This window comes from Phocoena phocoena, chromosome 5 (assembly GCF_963924675.1).
Source record: "Phocoena phocoena chromosome 5, mPhoPho1.1, whole genome shotgun sequence".
In the NCBI taxonomy this organism is placed as follows: domain Eukaryota; kingdom Metazoa; phylum Chordata; class Mammalia; order Artiodactyla; family Phocoenidae; genus Phocoena; species Phocoena phocoena.
The window spans coordinates 35,515,215-35,536,384 of record NC_089223.1 but is presented as its reverse complement, the minus strand read 5'-3'; the positions used below and the strand labels follow the sequence as shown (position 1 = coordinate 35,536,384).

At 37.1% G+C, this 21,170-nt stretch overlaps 1 protein-coding gene across 1 annotated transcript; it reads left to right on the top strand.

Moving 5' to 3' along the window:
* The first annotated feature begins 1,648 nt into the window (after positions 1 to 1,648).
* On the top strand, positions 1,649 to 20,075 carry MSMO1 (methylsterol monooxygenase 1). The gene is made up of 5 exons (XM_065877796.1): positions 1,649 to 1,939; positions 7,672 to 7,820; positions 8,761 to 8,887; positions 10,525 to 10,679; positions 19,118 to 20,075. The coding sequence occupies exons 1-5, from the start codon at positions 1,685 to 1,687 to the stop codon at positions 19,311 to 19,313; spliced, it is 882 nt and encodes a 293-aa protein (XP_065733868.1). The 5' UTR covers positions 1,649 to 1,684; the 3' UTR covers positions 19,314 to 20,075.
* Positions 20,076 to 21,170: the final 1,095 nt, after the last annotated feature.

The window sequence follows — 21,170 nt, the reverse complement described above, 5'->3', positions numbered from 1 at the left end:
TGAACTCAGTGAAGAGGGAAAGATGAGAAAGAGTAAGTGATGGACAAGTTCTTGATGAGGTAGGATAAGAACACAAGACCAGACAGCCTTAGAGGAGAGGGTGAGTGAGCACAGGCTGTGGCACAATAGTCCCCATGCTGTAAGTCACTTGAGAATGAGTAGGACAGAGGAATAGGGATGCAAAGTGAATTCAGAGTCCTGAGGAAGCTGGCTAAGCTTCCCGGGATCCTCTATGTTAAGAGGTCTATGGGGGAAGGGGGCATTAAATACTATTAAGAGTTTCCGAGGCTTAATATATTTGTTTTTAGAGTGGCCCATCATAATTCATAAATTAGGGACATCAGTAAACATTTTTAGGAAAGTGACATTCTTTATAAGTTTTTCTGTTTTTGATTTGGTGACCTATTAAGCTTATTTATTAAATAAGTAAAACATGCTCATGAAAAAAATTAAAATTGTAAGAAGGTATAAAATGGAAAGTAAAATCTTTCTCCTCTTCATAATCCCCCCAACCGTGTATACATATGCATTTTCGGTACATTTTCTATGTTTGTGTGTGTGTCTGTCATATGTACATATGCACGAAACTGCATAAAGTATATAACCTTTTCACAAAAATATAAGTGGGGTTCTTGCTATACATTCTGCAACTTGCTGTTTCACAACACTGTATCTTAGACATCTTTCTATGTAGAACATGTAGATCTTCCTCCTTTTATGTGGCTGTGTGTCTTTGGAAGGACCTGATAGAATTTATTTAATTCATTTCTTGTTGATGGACTTAACATTTTGTTTTACTTTTTTCTCTTTCTTTTTGCTATTATGAGCAATGCTTCTTTCAATCTTAGTGTGCTCATCTTGGTACACTTGAGTGAGAAAATTGCTGGGTCAAAAGGTGTATTCATTTTGAGTTGTAATAAATACTGTGAATTTTATAGACTAATCCTCCTATCAACAATGTACAATGGTGCCTGTTTCCCCAAATTGTTACTGGGTACTGGACATTATGAAACTTAAAGATTTTGTTTTAGGATGTATTTCCTATTTGAGTCAAATTGAACTGCTTATTTGCTTAGTAAGCATTTGTATTTATTTTTCTGTGAACCTTCCGTGAATGGTCTTCGTCATTTTTCTGTTGGGTTTTTAGGCTTTTTCTAAAGCACTCATTGTAGCCCTTTGTCATAATTTTTGGAAATATTTTTCCCAGTTTGTCATTTGATCTTTGACTTTATTTATGATTGTCTTTTTATTCACCATTATAAGTATTTAATTTTTATGAAGTCATGTTTGGCCGACTTTTTCTTTATAGATTCTTTTAGTTTTAAGTGACCCAACTATTGCTCATTGAAATTACAAGTTTTTCCTGGAGACCACACTGAAAAGTCTCTAAAGATGGCTTGAAATTTCTTATCCACTATTGTTCTTTAGATCCTGCTCTTGAAAGTTAACAGGTGACTTTTAAGTCATACACCATAAATGGAGGTGATGATGACATCCTGTAGACTGGGGTTTTTAATCATGTTTAGGACCTGAGTGATTGGCACTCCTATAGTAATTTAAAAATTAATCAGAAGCATTTTAAAAACTGTTTTCTTAGAATTTCATTGTTTAGCTTGCTTATTTATATATTTATTTATTTACTTATTTTTGCAGAATTATAAGGCTGTCTGCAGAGATTTGAAAAATGGCAACAAATGAAAGTATCAGCATCTTTAGTTCAGCATCCTTGGCTGTGGAATATGTAGATTCACTTTTACCTGAGAATCCTCTGCAGGAACCATTTAAAAATGCTTGGAACTATATGTTGAATAATTATACAAAGTTCCAGATTGCAACATGGGGATCACTCATAGTTCATGAGGTCCTTTATTTCTTGTTCTGTTTACCTGGATTTTTGTTTCAATTTATACCTTACATGAAAAAGTACAAAATTCAAAAGGTGAGTATGATGGACTTGCAATGGAGTATTGTCATTAGTCTTGTTGAATATTTTTAAGGTAAATATAACTTTATAACTCAAAATAGACTAGATCAGCGCTGTCCAATAGACAGACAATGAAGCCACGTGTATAATTTTCTAGTAGAATACATTAAAAAGTAAAAAGAAATAGGGAAAATAATGTTAGCAATATATTTTATTTAATCCAATAAATCTCAACTGTTGCATTTCAGTAAGTAATCAAAATTTAAAAGTTTTAATGGGATATGTTATGTTCTTATTCTTATTCTTTGAAATCCAGTGTATATTTTACACTAATTTCAGCTCATTTCAGTTAAGACTAGCTGTATTTCAAATGTTCAATAGCCACATTTCTAGTTGCTACCATATTGGACACCACAACCCTAGAGCATTTATTGTTAAGGTTTCAAGAATAATTTGTTAAATTGTGCCTTAAGTAGATGTGATGTTTATCTAATTTGGGTTTATAAGTTTTAATTAAAAAAAATTTTTTTACTGAGATATAGTTGATATACAGTATATTAGTTTCAGATGTACAACATTGTGATTCAAAATTTTTATACATTATGCTCCATTTAAAGTTATTATAAAATATTGACTATATTCCCTATGCTATACAATATATCCTTGTTACTTATCTATTGTGTACATAGTAGCTTGTACTTCTTAATCCCCTACCTCTCACTCCTTCCCCCTTTCCTCTCCCTGCTGGTAACCACTAATTTGTTCTCTATATCTGTGAGTCTGTTTTGTTATATTTGTTCATTTATTTTGGGGTTTTTTTCCCACATGTAAGTGATAACATACATATTTGTCTTTCTCTGACTTATTTCACTTTGCATAATACCTTCCAGGTCCATCCATGTTGTTGCATATGGCAAAATTTCATTCTTTTTTATGGCCGAGTAGTATTCTATTGTGTATATATGCCACATCTTCTTCATCCATTCATCTGTTAATGGACACTTAGGTTGCTTCCATATCTTGGCCATTGTAAGAATGGTGCTATGAACGTTGTGGGTGTTTTCAGATTAGTGTTTTTATTTTTTTCAGATATATACCCAGGAGTGGAATTGCTGGATCATATGGTAGTTCTATTTTTAGTTTTTTGAGGAACCTCCATACTGTTTTCCACAGTGGCTGTACCAATTTAGATTTCACCAACTGTGTACTAAGGTTCCCTTTTCTTCACAACCTCGCCAACATTTGTTATTTGTAGTCTTTTTGATTATAGCCATTCTGACAGGTGTGAGGTGAAATCTCATTGTGGTTTTTTTTGTTTGTTTTGTTTTTTTGCGGTACGCAGGCCTCTCACTGTGTGGCCTCTCCCGTTGTGGAGCACAGGCTCCGGACACGCAGGCTCAGCGGCCATGGCTCACGGGCCCAGCCACTTCGCGGCATGTGGGATCTTCCCGGACTGGGGCATGAACCCGTGTCCCCTGCATCAGCAGGCGGACTCTAAACCACTGCGCTACCAGGGAAGCCCTCATTGTGGTTTTGATTTACATTTCCTTGATGATTAGTGGTGTTGAGCATCTTTTCACGTGCCTTTTGGCCATCTGTATGTCTTCTTTGGAAAAATGTCTGTTCAGGTCTTATGCCCATTTTTTAATCAGTTTTTTTTTTTTTTTGATGTTGAATTGTATAAGCTGTTTGTATATTTTGGATATTAACCCCTAATCAGTCATATCATGTGCAAATATTTTCTCCCATTCAGCAGATTGTCTGTTTTGTCAAAGGTTTCCTTTGCTGTCCAGAAAAGCTTTTAAGTTTAATGAGGTCCCATTTGTTTATTTTTGCTTTTGTTTCCTTTGCTTTAGGAGGCAGATCCAACAAAATATTGTTACGATTTATGTCAGAGTATTCTGCCTATGTTTTCTTCTAGGAGGTTTATGGTGGTTATGTACAAATTTTAAAATTATTTGTCCTAGTTCTGTGAAAAATGCCACTGGTGTTTTGATAGGGATTGCATTGAATCTGTAGATTGCCTTGGGTAGTGTGGTCATTTTAACAATATTGATTCTTCCAGTCCGTGAACACAGTATATCTTTACATCTATTTGTGTCGTTTTCAGTGTCTTTGATCCGTGTCTCACAGTTTTCTGTTCTGTGTGTTAATTTTGTATCCAGCAACTTTACCAAATTCATTGATGAGCTCCAGTAGTTTTCTGGTGGCATCTTTAGGATTTTCTATGTATAGTGTAGTATCATGTCATCTGCAAACAGTAGCAGTTTTACTTCTTCCTTTCCAATTTGGATTCCTTTTATTTCTTTTTCTTGTCTGATTGCTGTGGCTAGGACTTCCAATATTATGTTGAATAAAGTGGCAAAAGTGGTCATCCTTGTCTTGTTCCTATCTTAGAGGAAATGTTTTCAGCTTTTCACCATTGAGTATGTTGTTAGCTGTGGGCTTATCATCTGTGGCCTGTATTATGTTGAGATATGTTCCTTCTGTACCCACTTTATGGAGAGGTTTTATCATACATAAATTTTAATTTTAAAATTAGCTGGAAGGGAAGGTTATGGGGATTCATGAGTATTATTTTGCAGTTCACTCCAGCCCTTGATGTCTCAACTCTTAAATGTATGTTAATATGCTGAGACTTTGATCAAGACTGTTAAGGTTTTGTTTCTACCTGATATGTTTAAATATATCATGGTAATTCTGCAGCATTCATATCATCCCCCCCAAAATGATGATGTTCCTAGCTTCTAGGTATTGACTTCAGTGTACTAAATGTTTCTTGAGAGCTTGCTATGCATGGCAACGTGTTGAGATATACACAGTGCCTCTTCTCAGTTTTAAACATAGGGAAAATAGTGAACTCTAGTAATGTGTAGACTAATGAGTTTGACACAGTTCCCAGGAAGGAATCTGCACCAGCTTGTTAGAAAAAGAAATGATTTGTTGACACTTGGTAAACCCACGATAGTTTCTAATGCTTACTGTTAACTTTTTTCAACAAGTCATGCCAAACTCAAACTCAAGGGCACACAGTCTTGGTGGAAAGCAGGCATCTTGGGAGTGTTCACCTAAGGAGACTGGTTTGTACTCATTGAGTCCATGGCGGGTGGCAGTCAGTGCACACATCCTCTCCGACCAGTCTCTTCTCTTTGTAGCCTCTCCCAGTGAGTCTCACTTTAAGCAAGTACTAACATTGATTCTCTCTGGGGATAGTGCAGAGGGTCAGCTGCCTGTGGACTCCAAGCCAAAGGAGGGAAGAACAAAGGGTAAAGGGAGAAGGAATTAAAAGGGCTGTGGCCTAAAGGAGAGTATCCTGTTACTGTAAATAAAGGGCACAACATTTCCAGAATACTTCTTATAAAAAGGCCTACTTTGAAAGGCAGAATTGAGTTTGGATGTGTAAGTTCTCGTGCATGTTTGGAATTCTGGCTGCCACGGGTCACCCATTGGTTTATTTATGGGGCTGATTTGTTGTATGGCTGTCCAGGCCAAAGTATCCCTGTCTGTCTTCTGCCCTCTACAGTTGACTCACTGGTCAGAGGTGGTAACTTTTTCAGAGAGAGAAAGGCCTGTTTCATTCAAGGTTTTATGAAGACTTTAGAATAAAATGTGGCAAAAGAAAGGACAAGAAGTAATCTAGTTTACAACTAGTTACTGATAAACAGAGATCGAAAGCCTTCAAGTCTGTACTTAGCATGTCTTCCTTGACTTTCACAACCATTAAGGTCCCTGCTTTGAGATTTTTTGATGCTAAAATTAGTTGTGAAGATAATCAGTACAAGTTTTCACAATATAAGGGGGTTTAAAAACAAGCCAAAAGGGCTTCCCTGGTGGCACAGTGGTTGAGAGTCCGCCTGGCGATGCAGGGGACACGGGTTCGCGCCCCGGTCCGGGAGGGTCCCACGTGCCGCGGAGTGGCTGGGCCCGTGAGCCATGGCCGCTGAGCCTGCGCGTCCGGAGCAACGGGAGAGGCCACAACAGTGAGAGGCCCGCATACTGAAAAAACAAAACAAAAAAAAAAAAAAAACAAGCCAAAAAATCAGTGTACACAGGTTTACACATTTTAAAGGCAGATACCCTGAAACAGTGAGGGTACAGGAAAAAGTTGCTGGTGGAGCTAACACTGAAAACTCTGCTTTGAAACAGAACAGACAGCTAATGCACATGCTTGCTACTGGGGAGAATATTCACAGGAATGAGAGACTAATGAAGTAGACCTTGCAGGATTTTTTTAAGTCTTACGTCTTGATAATTCTCTAGGGATCTTCCTCAAGGATTTATATACTAAAAACATTCTGTCTGAAGTCTGTGGGCCTGGTAAACAGTAAAACATGTGATTTTTTAGTTACAGTTGATTCACTTTTGTGTTAATTTCTGCAGCTACATCAGTATTAGAGTCTAGCCAGGATATCACAAGTCAGTTAAACATAGTTCTATGGGAAAAAGAGTGCCTTTGCTTGCCCAAGCCAGAATCTTCCATTTATTTTGTCCCCAATCACAGACTGGAAGTTTGGAGGAGCGGGGTCAGATCATGCTCAGAGTAGAAATAGACAATTATAAATTATCTCGCCTAATTTCCTCATTTTATTGTTGAGCAGACTGGCGTGAGCTTCACAGAGCCCCAGAGGTTAGAGCCAGCTCTCCAGACTGATTACCAGTTGAATGCTGTTTCTTTTTTGTCAGGGAAGGTAACTCTCCCAAAGAATTTCAAGAACAACACTGGAACCCTAGACTTTAGTTAGTCCAAGTTCCGCTAATAACTGTCTGTGTGATCCTGGGCAGGGAGGTAGACCTCTGGGCCTCTGCTGAGGTCAGTGGTTTCATCCTTGGAATATTACGGTTCAGTTAAAACACTTGCATTGGTAAGTTTCTGAATTTTTAGGTAAGGACATTTAAAACAGAGCAATAACTATTATCACCATCTTTTTGTAAAACCAAAAGCACTTTTTAACTAATTGCACCCCTTTAAATTGAATAAATTTTAGACTTTTATATATGGCTTGTTAAGCAAGTCGATAATCCTGATGAGGTTTTGTGAACGTTTCACTACAGTAATCTCACTTCCTCATTTTGACTTTAATCTGTGAACTTCATCTGTGGGCAGTAGCTCTCCGTTCTTTGGGAACCACTGGACACATTTGTTTTCTCAGTTCTTCCAGCTCAGAGAGTTTCTAATTCTGTCAATGTATAAGAACAAAAATGCACTTATTTCTGGGAATGAAAACCGCTGAATGGCTGGCAGTGTTGATTTACCTGTGTAATAAGGCTTCCAATGCTATGTGTGCAGCTGTCTCAGCAATTGGGAGAACCCAACTGTGATCTTAGCGTAACACATTTCTTCCTCTCTGGCATTCCTGATAAAAGAAGTAAATGATCTGTGGACAGCAAAGACAAGAGTTATTCGTTTTGTAGTGCTCCTTTGGTTTGTAGAGATCATCGGGACCGTTATGCCTGGGTTTGTCTATTGACAATTTCTTCACCTATTTAAAGTAGTGATGATATCGATAGTTGTCAAGGTTTTAGAAGTGTGTGTGTGTGTGTGTGTGTGTGTTGTGGTTCCTGGACCTTAGTTACTGTAACACAGCAATTATAATATAGAATTCACATAACATGGATTAATTAAATAACATAAACTTACGTCCCCATTTAAACGTTAGAGAAAAAGCTAGGAATTTACTTCTAGTTTTCAGGTGAAACTCCTGATAGCAGAGGCTAATACTAAATATTTTGATTTTTTTTCTCCATAGGATAAACCAGAAACTTGGGAAAATCAATGGAAATGTTTTAAAGTACTTCTCTTTAATCACTTTTGTATCCAGCTTCCTTTGATTTGTGGAACCTATTATTTTACAGAGTATTTCAATATTCCTTATGATTGGGAAACAATGCCAAGATGGTATGTAGATGAAGATTTGCTTTTTATACTCAGTCATGGTTTATCATTCAATTAAAATATCCTTAATGTTATTTTCTTTCTTCATTTGGTCATTGTTTGTTTCTTCTAAACTTTGGAAATAAATAAAACGTAGAAAAGTAAACTGTAACAGAAACTTAAAATGTCCCCATTTTTATATGTATCTATATTTTAGTGTAATATTTTCATTGGAAGGTGAGTTTCTTGCATCAGGAGTTTCCATAGCATCCATTATATGATTGTATACAGATACACATGCTTATGCCAAGAAAAAATATATTGCATTTTAAGTCTAAAATGAAAGAAAAAATGAGAGAATAGTTTGTGAAGTTTATAAAAATTATGTCCATACAGACAGAAATATATATTATCTGAGTATAAATATTTGTGTTCAAATACTATTTGTATTCAACTCTCTGTTCTGACTTAACCTGAATACAGATGTACAGTATATAGATAGTGCTTTTCCTATTACTGTATATTCAACATATAAAAGAATTTCTGTGTATGTGTTCCTATGTATATAAAATATATTTTGCCCATTGCACTTATATGCTTCTCTTTGTCAGGAAAAAAACGATGATTTTACTCTTATTAATCTTAATTCAAGTCGTTTATCAATGTTACTCTTTTCCTAGAAGTTTTGAGTTTTGTTTCTTAACTCTGACTTTATACCTGTGACTTTTTTTTAAGCGAATTAGAATTGGTATGGTGGTCAGCTTCTTTAACCCTTCTTCAGGTGGTATCATATAGCTAGCTTGCATCTATATGTATTGTTTTGAGAATTTGTTGATCAATAAAACCAGTTAGGTCAAGCTGGTATTTGCTTTTATGCAGTGTCTCCAGCAGTGATCCCAGGTAAAAGTCTAGATTGTTTAAGTAAAAGTTATTTAATCCTCATTACAGTATTTTCATCTTAAAGGTACCTGCTTTTGGCAAGATGCTTTGGCTGTGCAGTGATTGAGGATACCTGGCACTATTTCCTGCATAGGCTCTTACACCACAAAAGAATATATAAGCATATTCATAAAATTCATCATGAGTTTCAGGTATGTTAGAACTATATTTAATCCATTTTTTTCTATTAGAAGCAAAAATGTCATTTAAAAAAAAAATCTCCTGGACTTTAAAAAAAACTGTCAGTGATGTTTTTATTTCTTTTTCCTTTGGCATGATTGTTAAGAATATAATACACACACACCTAAATACAAAGGGAGTTCTACAGATTTTCTTTAATATCTTAATTTCATGGTAAATTGAGACCTGAAAGAAAAATGTTACGTCAAATCGTTCATTTTTGTCTTTGGGTCCAGAGCACTATCCTCACACAGTTGGGTCCCTGGCAGTTTGATAGAGGCCTCTAGTGCTGTTAAGGTCATTTAAGTGGGAACCCAAAACAACAAACCTTGAATCGTTAAATTCCTAAAACAATTTCCAAGTTAGTTTTAACACATTTCCACATCATTGCTAACTCCTTCCCACAAAACAGTGATTTTTATCAGAACTGCTTTGATGTTAGCTTTGTCAAATTTGTTATTTTGGTATGTTCTGCATTGATCCTAATTACATGATATGATAAACCAAACATCCCTTTCTTGGCAGAACAAATTCAGGTGCATAAACCAAAATTAGAATTCAAGTCAATTGTTTAATGCCTTTATCTCAAACCATCAAAGACAGCTATTAAAGTAGATTGTTTTAAGGACATCCCTAGACCTTTTAATGTTTGGTAAGAACAAAAAAACATTTTTATTGAGAATTACTGTTAATGTTTATATATGTATGGCTAGATATATAGTTGATCCTCACTATCCATGGGTTCTGAATTCATGAATTCAACCAACTGAGGATTGAAAATATTTGGGGAAAAAATTCCAGAAAGTTCCGAAAGGCAAAACTTGAATTTGCCTCGAGTGGACAACTATTTACATAACGTTTAAATTGTATTTACAACAATTACATAGCATTTACATTGTATTAGATATTATAAATAATCTATAGATGATTTAAAGTATATGGGAGGATGTGCATAGGTTATATGCAAATACTGCTCCATTTTATATAAGGGACTTGAGCATCCTTGGAGTTTGGTATCCATGGGAGTCCTGGAACCAATCCCCCTGGGATACCTAGGGATGACTGTACTATCATAACATATAGAAGAGATATAATTTTATAAAACGATATACATAGATAAATTAGAATATATATATTAGGGTTCTCCACACACACACACACACACACACACACACACACACAGATTTATTTTAAGGAACTGGTTCATGCACTTGTGGGGGCTGGTGAATCAAATCTGTAGGGCAGCTCACAGGTTGGAAACGCAGGTGAGAGTTGATGTTGCAGGCCTGGATCTCAATTCCTTAGGGCAGCAGCAGGCTGGAAACCAGGCAGGGTTTCTGTATTGTAGTCTTGAGAATTCCATCTTTCTTGGGAAGTGTCAGTCTTTGCTTTTAAGGCCTTCATCTGATTGGATGAAGCTCACCTGGGTTATGGAGGGTCCTCTTCTTTACTCATGGTCTACTGACTTAACTGTTAATCACATCTAAAAAAGACCTTCACACCAGCATCTAGACTGGTGTTTGACCAAGCAGCTGGGCACCATGGCCTAGATAAGTTGACACATAAAATTAACCATCACAATATATTAAGCAATTCTTACTTATTTTAGGCTCCATTTGGAATGGAAGCTGAATATGCACATCCTCTGGAAACCTTAATTCTTGGAACTGGATTTTTCATTGGAATCATGCTTTTATGTGATCATGTTATTCTTCTTTGGGCCTGGGTAACCATTCGTTTGATAGAAACTATTGATGTCCATAGGTAAGCTATGGTTTCTATTCAGGTAAAAGTATCATAAAATATCCTTTTTTCATGGTCATAGATTATCTTTATTTCTGTTTTTTTTTTTTTTAATTGAAATGTAACTGACATGTAACATTGTGTTTTAGGTGTGCAACATAATGGTTTGATATATGTATATATTGCAAAATGCTCACCACACTGTTCATCTCTACACAGAGTTACAAATTCGAGAACTCTTAAGATCTACTCTCTTAGCAACTTTCAGATTCACAGGATTGTTGATTTCAGCCTCCATGCTGTACATTACATGTCCAAGACTTATTCATCTTATAACTGGAAGTTCATACCTTTTGACCACCTTCACCCATTTCATGCACCATAATCATTGTCATAGGTTATCTTTTTCCCTAAGTAGAGTAATAGGAGAAGTTAACCTTGTTAATGTTACTATTTTTAATAAACAGGAGAACATAATCATTGGATAAAAGTTCAAATAATAATTTTTGGGTTTTTTTACATTCCTATCTATGGCTGTTGTCATTTTTATGGTGAGAGTATATTCATGTATCATTTGAGAAAACGAAATAAAATTCTGATAAGTGCTGCAGAACTGCCCTCCAAAAGGGCCCCTCTCTACATGCCCAGCAGGAACCTGTAAGAATGCTTTCCCTGCACCCAACACCCTTTGCAAACTGAACATTACAGTCTTGTTAATCTTGGTCAGTAGGAGGGCAGAGAGCCTTCAGGGTTATGCACTGCATTCCCCAGGGGCTGGTGAGGCTGCATGGCTGGCTTTGTGCTGGGTTTTTTCTTTTTTTTTCCCAGTCTCCCGATTCATCCCACCACCACCACCCCACCCCGCCCGCTTGGTGTCTACGTTTGTTCTCTACATCTGTGTCTCTATTTCTGCCTTGCAAACCTGGTTCATCTGTACCATTTTTCTAGATTCCACATACATGCGTTAATATACGATGTTTGTTTTTCTCTTTCTGACTTACTTCACTCTGTATGACAGTCTCTAAGTCCATCCACGTATCTGCAAAGGACCCAATTTCATTCCTTCTTATGGCTGAGTAATATTTCATTGTATATATGTACCACATCTTCTTTATCCATTCCTCTGTCGATGGACATTTAGGTTGTTTCCATGACCTGGCTATTGTAAACAGTGCCTGCACTGAACATTGGGGTGCATGTGTCTTTTTGGATTATGGTTTTCTCTGGGTATATGCCCAGTAGTGGGATTGCTGGGTCATATGGTAATTCTATTTTTAGTTTCTTAAGGAACCTCCATACTGTTCTCCTTAGTGGCTATATCAGTTTACATTCCCACCAACAGTACAAGAGGGTTCCCTTTTTTCCACACCCTCTCCAACATTTGTTGTTTGTAGATTTTCTGATGATGCCAATTCTAACTGGTGTGAGGTGATACCTCATTGTAGTTTTGATTTGCATTTCTCTAATAATTAATGATGTTGAGCAGCTTTTCATGTGCTTCTTGGCCATCTGTATGTCTTCTTTGGAGAAATGTCTATTTAGGTCTTCTGCCCATTTTTGGATTGGGTTGTTTGTTTTTTTTAATATTGAGCTGCATGAGCTGTTTATATATTTTGGAGATTAATCCTTTGTCTGTTGATTTGTTTGCAAATATTTTCTCCCATTCTGAGGGTTGTCTTTTCGTCTTGTTTATAGTTTCCTTTCCTGTGCAAAAGCTTTTAAGTTTCATTAGGCCCCATTTGTTTATTTTTTTTTAATTTCCATTACTCTAGGAGGTGGGTCAAAGAAGATCGTGCTGTGATTTATGTCAAAGAGTGTTCTTCCTGTGTTTTCCTCTAAGAGTTTTATAGTGGCCGGTCTTAACATTAGGTCTTTAATCCATATTGAGTTTATTTTTGTGTATTGTTGTTGGGGAGTGTTCTAATTTCATTCTTTTACATGTAGCTGTCCAGTTTTCCCAGCACCACTTATTGAAGAGACTGTCTTTTCTCCATTGTGTATCCTTGCCTCCTGTGTCATAGATTAGTTGACCATAGGTGCGTGGGTTTATCTCTGGGCTTTCTATCCTGTTCCATTGATCTATATCTCTGTTTTTGTGCCAGTACCAAATTTTCTTGACTACTGTAGCTTTGTAGTATGGACTGAAGTCAGGGAGTCTGATTCCCCCAGCTCTGTTTTCTCCCTTCAGGATGCTTTGGCAATTCGGGGTCTTTTGTGTCTCCATACAAATTGTAAGATTTTTTGTTCTGGTTCTATAAAAAATGCCATTGGTAATTTGATAAGGATTTCATTGAATCTGTAGATTGCTTTGGGTAGTATAGTCATTTTCTCAATATTGATTCTTCCCATCCAAGAACATGGTATATCTCTCCATCTGTTTGTGTCATCATTGATTTCTTTCATCAGTGTCTTATAGTTGTCTGAGTACAGGTCTTTTACCTCCTTAGGTAGGTTTATTCCTAGGTATTTTATTCTTTTTGGTGCAATGGTGAATGGGAGATTGTTTCCTTAATTTCTCTTTCTGATCTTTCATTGTTAGTGTATAGGAATGTAAGAGATTTCTGTGCATTAATTTTGTATCCTGGGACTTTACCAAATTCATTGGTTAGCTCTAGTAGTTTTCTGGTAGCATCTTTAGGATTATCTGTGTATAGTATCATGTCATCTGCAAACAGTGACAGTTTTACTTCTGTTTTGCAATTTGTATTCCTTTTATTTCTTTTTCTTCTCTGATTGCCACAGCTAGGACTTCCAAAGCTATGTTGAATAATAGTGGTGAGAGTGGACATCCTTGTGTTGTTCCTGATCTTAGAGGAAATGCTTTCAGTTTTTCACCATTGAGAATGGTGTTTGCTGTGGGTTTGTCATATATGGCCTTTATTATGTTGAGGTAGGTTCCCTCTGTGCCCACTTTCTTGAAAGTCCCCCACTATTATTGCGTTACTGTCAATTTCCTCTTTTATAGCTGTTAACATTTGCCTTATGTATGATCCTTTTACTGTGTTGTTGGATTCTGTTTGCTAGTAATTTGTTGAGGATTTTTGCATCTATATTAATCAGTGATATTGCTCTGTAATTTTCTTTTTTTGTAGTATCTTTGTCTGGTGTTGGTATCACAGTGATGGTGGCCTTATAGCGTGAGTTTGGGAGTGTTCCTTCCTCTGCAGTGTTTTGGAAGAGTTTGAGAAGGATGGGTGTTAGCTCTTCTCTAAATGTTTGATAGAATTTACCTGTGAAGCCGTCTGGTCCTGGACTTTTGTTTGTTGGAAAATTTTTAATCACAGTTTCAATTTCATTACTTGTGACTGGCTTGTTCATATTTTCTATTTCTTCCTGGTTCATTCTTGGAAGGTTTTACCTTTCTAAGAATTTGTCCATTTCTGGCAGGTTGTCCGTTTTATTGTCAGAGATTTGCTTGTAGTAGTCTCATATGATGCTTTGTACTTCTGCAGTGTCTGTTGTAACTTCTCCTTTTTCATTTGTAATTTTGATTTGAGTCCTCTTCCTCTTTTTCTTGATGAGTCTGGCTAAAGGTTTATCAATTTTGTTTATGTTCTCAAAGGACCAGCTTTTAGTTTTATTGATCTTTGCTATTGTTTTCTTTGTTTCTATTACATTTATTTCTGCTCTGATCTTTATGATTTCTTTCCGTCTACTAACTTTGGGTTTTGTTGGTTCTTCTTTCTCTAGTTCCTTTAGGTGTAAGGTTAGATTGTTTATTTGGGAATTTTCTTGTTTCTTGAGGTAGGATTGTATAGCTATAAACTTCCCTCTTAGAACAGCTTTTGCTGCATCCCATAGGTTTTGGGCTGTCGTGTTTTTATTGTCATTTGTTTCTAGGTATATTTTGATTTTCTCTTTCATTTCCTCAGTGATCTCTTGGTTATTTAGTAACGTATTGTTTAGCCTCCATGTGTTTGTGTTTTTTACATTTTTTTTCCCTTTTAATTGATATCTAATCTCATAGCGTTGTTGTCAGAAAACATGCTTGATATGATTTTGGTTTTCTTAAATTTACTGAGGCTTGATTTGTGGCCCAAGATGTGATCTATCCTGGAGAATGTTCCATGTGCACTTGAAGAAAGTATAATCTGCTCTTTTCAGGTGGAATGTCCTATAAATATCAATTAAATCTATCTGGTCTATTGTGTCATTTAAAGCTTCTGTTTCCTTATTAATTTTCTGTCTGGATGATCTGTCCATTGGTGTAAGTGAGGTGTTAAAGTCCCCCATCATTATTGCATTACTGTCAGTTTCCTCTTTTATAGCTGTTAGTATTTGCCTTATGTATTGAGGTGCTCCTATGTGGGATGCTTATATATTTATAATTGTTATATCTTCTTCTTGGATTGATCCCTTGATATTGTGTAGTGTCCTTCCTTGTCTCTCATAACATTCTTTATTTTAAAGTCTACTTTATCTGATGTGAGTATTGCTACTCCAGCTTTCTTATGATTTCCATTTGCATGGAATATCTTTTTCCATCCCCTCACTTTCAGTCTGTATGTGTACCTAGGTCTGAAGTGGATGTCTTGTAGACAGCATATATACGGGTTTTGTTTTTTTATTCATTCAGGGAGCCTGTGTCTTTTGGGTGGAGCATTTAATCCATTCACATTTAAGGTAATTCTTGATATTTATGTTCCTATTACCATTTTCTTAATTGTTTGGGCATTGTTTTTGTAGGTCCTTTTCTTCTCTTGTGTTTCCCACTTAGAGAAGTTCCTTTAGCGTTTGCTATAGAGCTGGTTTGGTGGTGCTGAATTCTCTTAGCTTTTGCTTATCTGTAAAGCTTTTGATTTCTCTGTTGAATCTGAATGAGATCCTTGCCAGGTAGAGTAACCTTGGATGTAGGTTCTTCCCCTTCATCATTTTAACTATATCATGCCACTCCCTTCTGGCTTGTAGAATTTCTGCAGAGAGATCAGCTGTTAACCTTATGGGGTGACCTTGTATGTTATTTGTTGTTTTTCCCTTGTTTTTTTTTTTGTTTTTTTTTTTAATGTTGAGTTTTCTTTTAATTTATTTATTTTTATTTTTGGCTGTGTTGGGTCTACATTTCGGTACGAGGGCTTTCTCTAGTTATGGCAAGCGGGGGCCACTCTTCATCGCGGTGCACGGGCCTCTCACTGTCGTGGCCTCTCTTGTTGTGGAGCACAGGCTCCAGACGCGCAGGCTCAGTAATTGTGGCTCATGGGCCTAGTTGCTCCGCGGCATGTGGGATCTTCCCAGACCAGGGCTCGAACCCGTGTCCCCTGCATTAGCAGGCAGATTCTCAACCACTGCGCCACCAGGGAAGCCCTTCCTTGTTGCTTTTTTTTTTTTTTTTTTCGGTACACGGGCCTCTCACTGCTGTGGCCTCTCCCGTTGTGGAGCACAGGCTCCGGACGCGCAGGCTCAGTGGCCATGGCTCACGGGCCCAGCCGCTCCGCGGCATGTGGGATCTTCCCGGACCGGGTCACGAACCCATGTCCCCTGCATCGGCAGGCAGACTCTCAACCACTGTGCCACCAGGGAAGCCCCCTGGTTGCTTTTAATAATTTTTCTTTGTCTTTAATTTTTGTCAATTTGATTACTGTGTGTCTTGGCATGTTTCTCCCTGGGTTTATCCTGCCTGGGGCTCTCTGCACTTCCTGGACTTGGGTGGCTCTTTCCTTTCCCATGTTAGGGAAGTTTTCGACTGTAATCTCTTCAGGTATCTTCTTGGGTCCTTTCTCTCTTCTCCTTCTGGGACCCCTATAATTAAAATGTTGGTGCATTTAAGGTTGTCCCAGAGGTCTCTTAGGCTATCTTCATTTCTTTTTGGTCTTTATTCTGTTTCGTGGCAGTGAATTCCACCATTCTACCTTCCAGATCACTTATCCATTCTTCTGCCTCAGTTATTCTGCTGTTTATTCCTTCTAGTGTATTTTTCATTTCAGTTATTGTATTATTCATCTCTGTTTGTTTATTCTTTTATTCTTCTAGGTCTTTGTTAAACATTTCTTGTCTCTTCTTGATCTTTGCCTCCATTCTTTTTCCGAGGTCCTGGATCATCTTCACTATCATTATTCTGAATTCTTTTTCTGGAAGGTTGCCTATCTCCACTTCATTTAGTTGTTTTTCTGGGGTTTTATCTTGTTCCCTTCATCTGGTACATAGTCCTCTGCCTTTTCATTTTGTCTGTCTTTCTGTGAATGTGGTTTTCATCCCACAGGCTGCAGGATTGTAGTTCTTCTTGCTTCTGCTGTCTGCCCTCTGGTGGATGAGGCTGTCTAAGAGGCTTGTGCAAGCTCCCTGATGGGAGGGACTGATGGTGGGTAGAGGTGGGTGTTGCTCTGTGGACAGAGCTCACTAAAACTTTAATCCATTTGTCTGTTGAAGGGTGGGGCCAAGTTCCCTGCCTGTTGGTTGTTTGGCCTGAGGCAGCACTGGAGCCTAGAGGCTCTTTGGTGGGGCTAATGGCAGACTCTGGGAGGGCTCACACCAAGGAGTGCTTCCCAGAACTTCTGCTGCCAATGTCCTTGTCCCCACAGTGAGCCACAGTCACCCTCCGCCTCTGCAGGAGACCCTCTAACACTAGCAGGTACATCTAGTTCAGTCTCCTATGGGGTCAGTGCTCCTTCCCCTGGGTCTGATGCACACACTGCTTTGTGTGTGTCTTCCACGAGTCGAGTCTCTGTTTCCCACAGTCTAGTCGGGGTCCCACAGTCAAATCTTGCTAGCCTTCAAAGTCTGAATCTGGGACTTCCTCCTCCCATTGCTGGACCCCCAGGTTGGGAAGCCTGATGTGGGGCTCAGAACCTTCACTCCAGTGGGTGTACTTCTGTGGTATAAGTGTTCTCTGGTTTGTGAGTCACCCACCCAGCGGTTATGGGATTTGATTTTATTGTGATTGTGCCCCTCTTACCATCTCATTGCAGCTTTTCCTTTGTCTTTGGATGTGGGGTATCTTGTTTGGTGAGTTCCAGTGTCTTCCTGTCGATGATTGTTCAGCAGTTAGTTGTGATTCCAGTGCTCTCACAAGAGGGAGTGAGAGCACGTCCTTCTGCTCAACCTGTCTTTGTGCTTGTTGACCAACAGTAATTTTTTCTTTGAATTACCATTTTATATCATTTACCAGTTTTTCTGTTAAGGCTATACGTTTTATAACCTATTGGTTCATGTATAAGCTTTGTTTGTTACCTATGTTGTAAATATTTTCTCTCCATCTGTCATTTGAATTTTAACTCTTGATGGTTCTTTTGCAGTTGTGAAGTATTCAATTTTTATGTAGTAAAATCTGTCAGTTTTTTTTTTTTTACATCTTTATTGGGGTATAATTGCTTTACAATGGTATGTTAGTTTCTGCTTTATAACAAAGTGAATCAGTTATACATATACGTATGTTCCCATATCTCTTCCCTCTTGCGTTTTGGATTTCATGCCTTGCAGAGTCTTCCTGAAACATTGTTCAAATGAAAATATTCTTGTTGTTTTCTTAAAAATTTGGTTAAATACTGTAATTCAGGAGCAGCAATTACTTTATCCTTCTGTAATGAACCTAAACCTAACTCTTACTTGAAAAAAATATTGAAACATCCACCGAATGGATTCACTGAATAAAACATTTGTGTACTCCACTGCCCAGCACTGATGAAAACTGCTTGTGATATGTTCATATTTCACATGCTTCCTTTCTGTTGATTGGAAGGCATGTTTTGGTAAATTATTTCTATTAAATGCCTTTTCAAATTCCTAGTATCCTAATTTTTCATCATTTAAAAATGATTATATATTTATTGCATTTTTATTTGGGAATTTTCATCTGTGAAAGCAGAATATGAAATTCTAGGAATTGTTTCTGAGTCACTAAAGTAGCAAAATTAATGCTTCTAGTCTTAGGCAGAAAAGTGGTAGATGGTGTTTCCTTCAGTCTTTCCTTCCATTGCTCTTTTCTCCTTCCTTCCCCCTTCATACTCCTTAAGGAAGGATTGGGGTGATTCAGACTGGTATAATTGTAGATATCAGATTTTAGACTTGTAGTTAGAAATAAAGGTGGGTACTCTAAAAGAAGTTGCAAAACAGTAATCCTCAGGTTTAACCTTTGTAATGCTTGGTACTAATTTCATATAACTTTAACTAAAAAATATGTAGTATTATGGGTGTTATTACAAACTATGGAGAGAAAGTCTTCTAAAACAGAAAAAAAAAAGTCATGAAAATCTATGTCTAAAGATTCATTACTATAACCCTTCTTTCATCCCCTGATGTGTAATACTAATGTCTATTAATTGTTGACGTTTTTTTTTATTTCTTAAAGTGGTTTCTAGACTATGCACCATTTGCTGTGAGTTTTTGTCTTTTGTAAACATGTCAGAAATAAGTGACTTAGGTAAAGTGGAATGTTATTTGAATGGTTAACAAGCATATTACTATCAATGAAAATGTCGATTAAGGTGTATTTACTTTCTTAATACTCTTTATCATTTTTATTTCAGTGGTTATGACATTCCTCTCAACCCTTTAAATCTCATTCCTTTCTATGCTGGTTCTCGGCATCACGATTTCCACCACATGAACTTCATTGGAAACTATGCTTCGACATTTACATGGTGGGATAGACTTTTTGGAACAGACTCTCAATTTACTGCCTACATTGAGAAAATGAAGAAGGTTGAGAAAAAGACTGAATAAGCATCTCACATAAACCTTCCTGCAGATACACATTTCCTGAATTGAAGCTAGTAGCTAACATTGCTTCTGGGGAGTGGAAATAAACATGTGTCTTGATTGCTAAGTGATAAAAAGAACATTAACAACTTCTAATTATCTTCCTAGTGGGAACTTTTATATGTTTAAGTACAGTTTCCCTGAGGAAGCTTTAAAGGCCATGTTGCTAACTTTACAAAAAGGATTTAAGTAATGGAAGGAATATTAATGTATGTCTTTTTCCCAAGTTGTACCATAGGCCTGAAGCTGAAATTGGTCTTCAAACCTTTTAAATATGTAGTGGCCATTTCAAGAACTCTTAGTAGTACTGAACTTTAAACACTATTTTGGAATTTGCTTAAAGATCAGATGCCATGGGTTGAACCACACCAATCTGTATAGTGTGAGTGAGTGCTAACTCTGAAATAGCCAGCACCGGGAATTTCTGCTCTTATCTGGAGCTGACCAGTTTGGGGTGATTCTCTTTCTGAGAAGTCCTTTTTGACTGTAATGTACTACTCTTATCTATAAATTAAGGCATTTCTGAATTGATGAAAGACTATTTTAGTCTAAAGGTTTTCAGGTTACTTGAATTTTTTAAACATTGAGCTTTATTTCTGCTATTTACCCTTTCTTTTTTGTATATCAAGTTTCCATTATACTTAAAGCTGTATCTTGAAACTTTGTGTACTGATTTGCTGTATTTGCACTTGGAGCTATTGAAATAAATGTGATTTTGTTTGATTATTTGGTTTCCAATTTTGAACATCATTTGTCACCTTTTATTCTTTTCAGGAAAAGTACAGAAATCACTAAATTATTAAATTTTGTCATAAAAGGAATAGTTTTTATCTTTTTAAGTGCTTCCTTTGCTAAACTTTTGGCAGTCTCAACATGTATTTATCAGGCTACCTATTGTGGGAAATTCTATTGACCTAATAAAATGGAAGATATCGAAGCAGCTCTTTTCTCCACTTAGAAAATGTAAAGAAGAATGGAGCTAAACTTTTTAGGGCTGGTTTAATTTCAAGTATCTAGAGTCTAATTTAAGGCAAGAGGTGATAATTCTAACTTTGTATACAGTAGTACCAAATGGTAATTTTTAAAAAATATGGAGCCATCTTCTGGTTTCTTTTTTCTTTTTTCTTTTTTTTTTTTTAACACACAGTAAAGAGGTTCAAATAAGAGTTGAGAAAGTTACAGCTGAGACTCTTGCTAGACCGTGTTTTCTAACTAGTACCTGGTTCTATGGCCTTTTTCATTCTCCCTTTCCAACCCTTACTGCTGTGTGTGTGTGTGTGTGTGTGTGTGTGTGTGTGTCTATTTAATCAATCTCTTAAATCTCAAACAGCAAGTTGGGGGCTGTACCTAAAACTGTGCTGTTTAGTTGTAAGGTATATAAGGGAATTCTTTTATCATCTGCTTTCATTCCCTAATACTCCTGGAACACACAGGTGTCTGAACTAACAAGGCAACTCCTTCCAGCACTTAGGGAGAGAGCGACACCTACTGTTGAAAATGGTGCTAAACATTTTTAAACAACTTGGTACATTCTAATTTTCTTTCATACTTAGTTACGTTTTACTGAGCACTGACAGTACACCCTGAATTGTGCATGGTCTCACTTATCGATCTGACGTAGATGCCATTTTTTTCCATTTATATTTGTGGGAATTGTCTGAGAGGTGAAGTTACCTCAGACCCACGGGGCCAGACTTGACTTCAGAAGCCATGGTTGTGGCCACTACATTGACCATTCATGCACTGCAGACTTGCATCTGTGAAAATCTCAGGGGATACTTCCCAAATACCCCCTCATTCTTATGCACAGTCTTTAAGAAG

Coding starts and splice junctions, on each gene's coding strand:
- MSMO1 (XM_065877796.1), top strand. CDS start 1,685: ATGGCAACAAATGAAAGTATCAGCATCTTTAGTTCAGCATCCTTGGCT. Junction 7,821..8,760: donor TGGGAAACAATGCCAAGATG/GTATGTAGATGA, acceptor TTCATCTTAAAG/GTACCTGCTTTTGGCAAGAT. Junction 10,680..19,117: donor GAAACTATTGATGTCCATAG/GTAAGCTATGGT, acceptor TTTTTATTTCAG/TGGTTATGACATTCCTCTCA.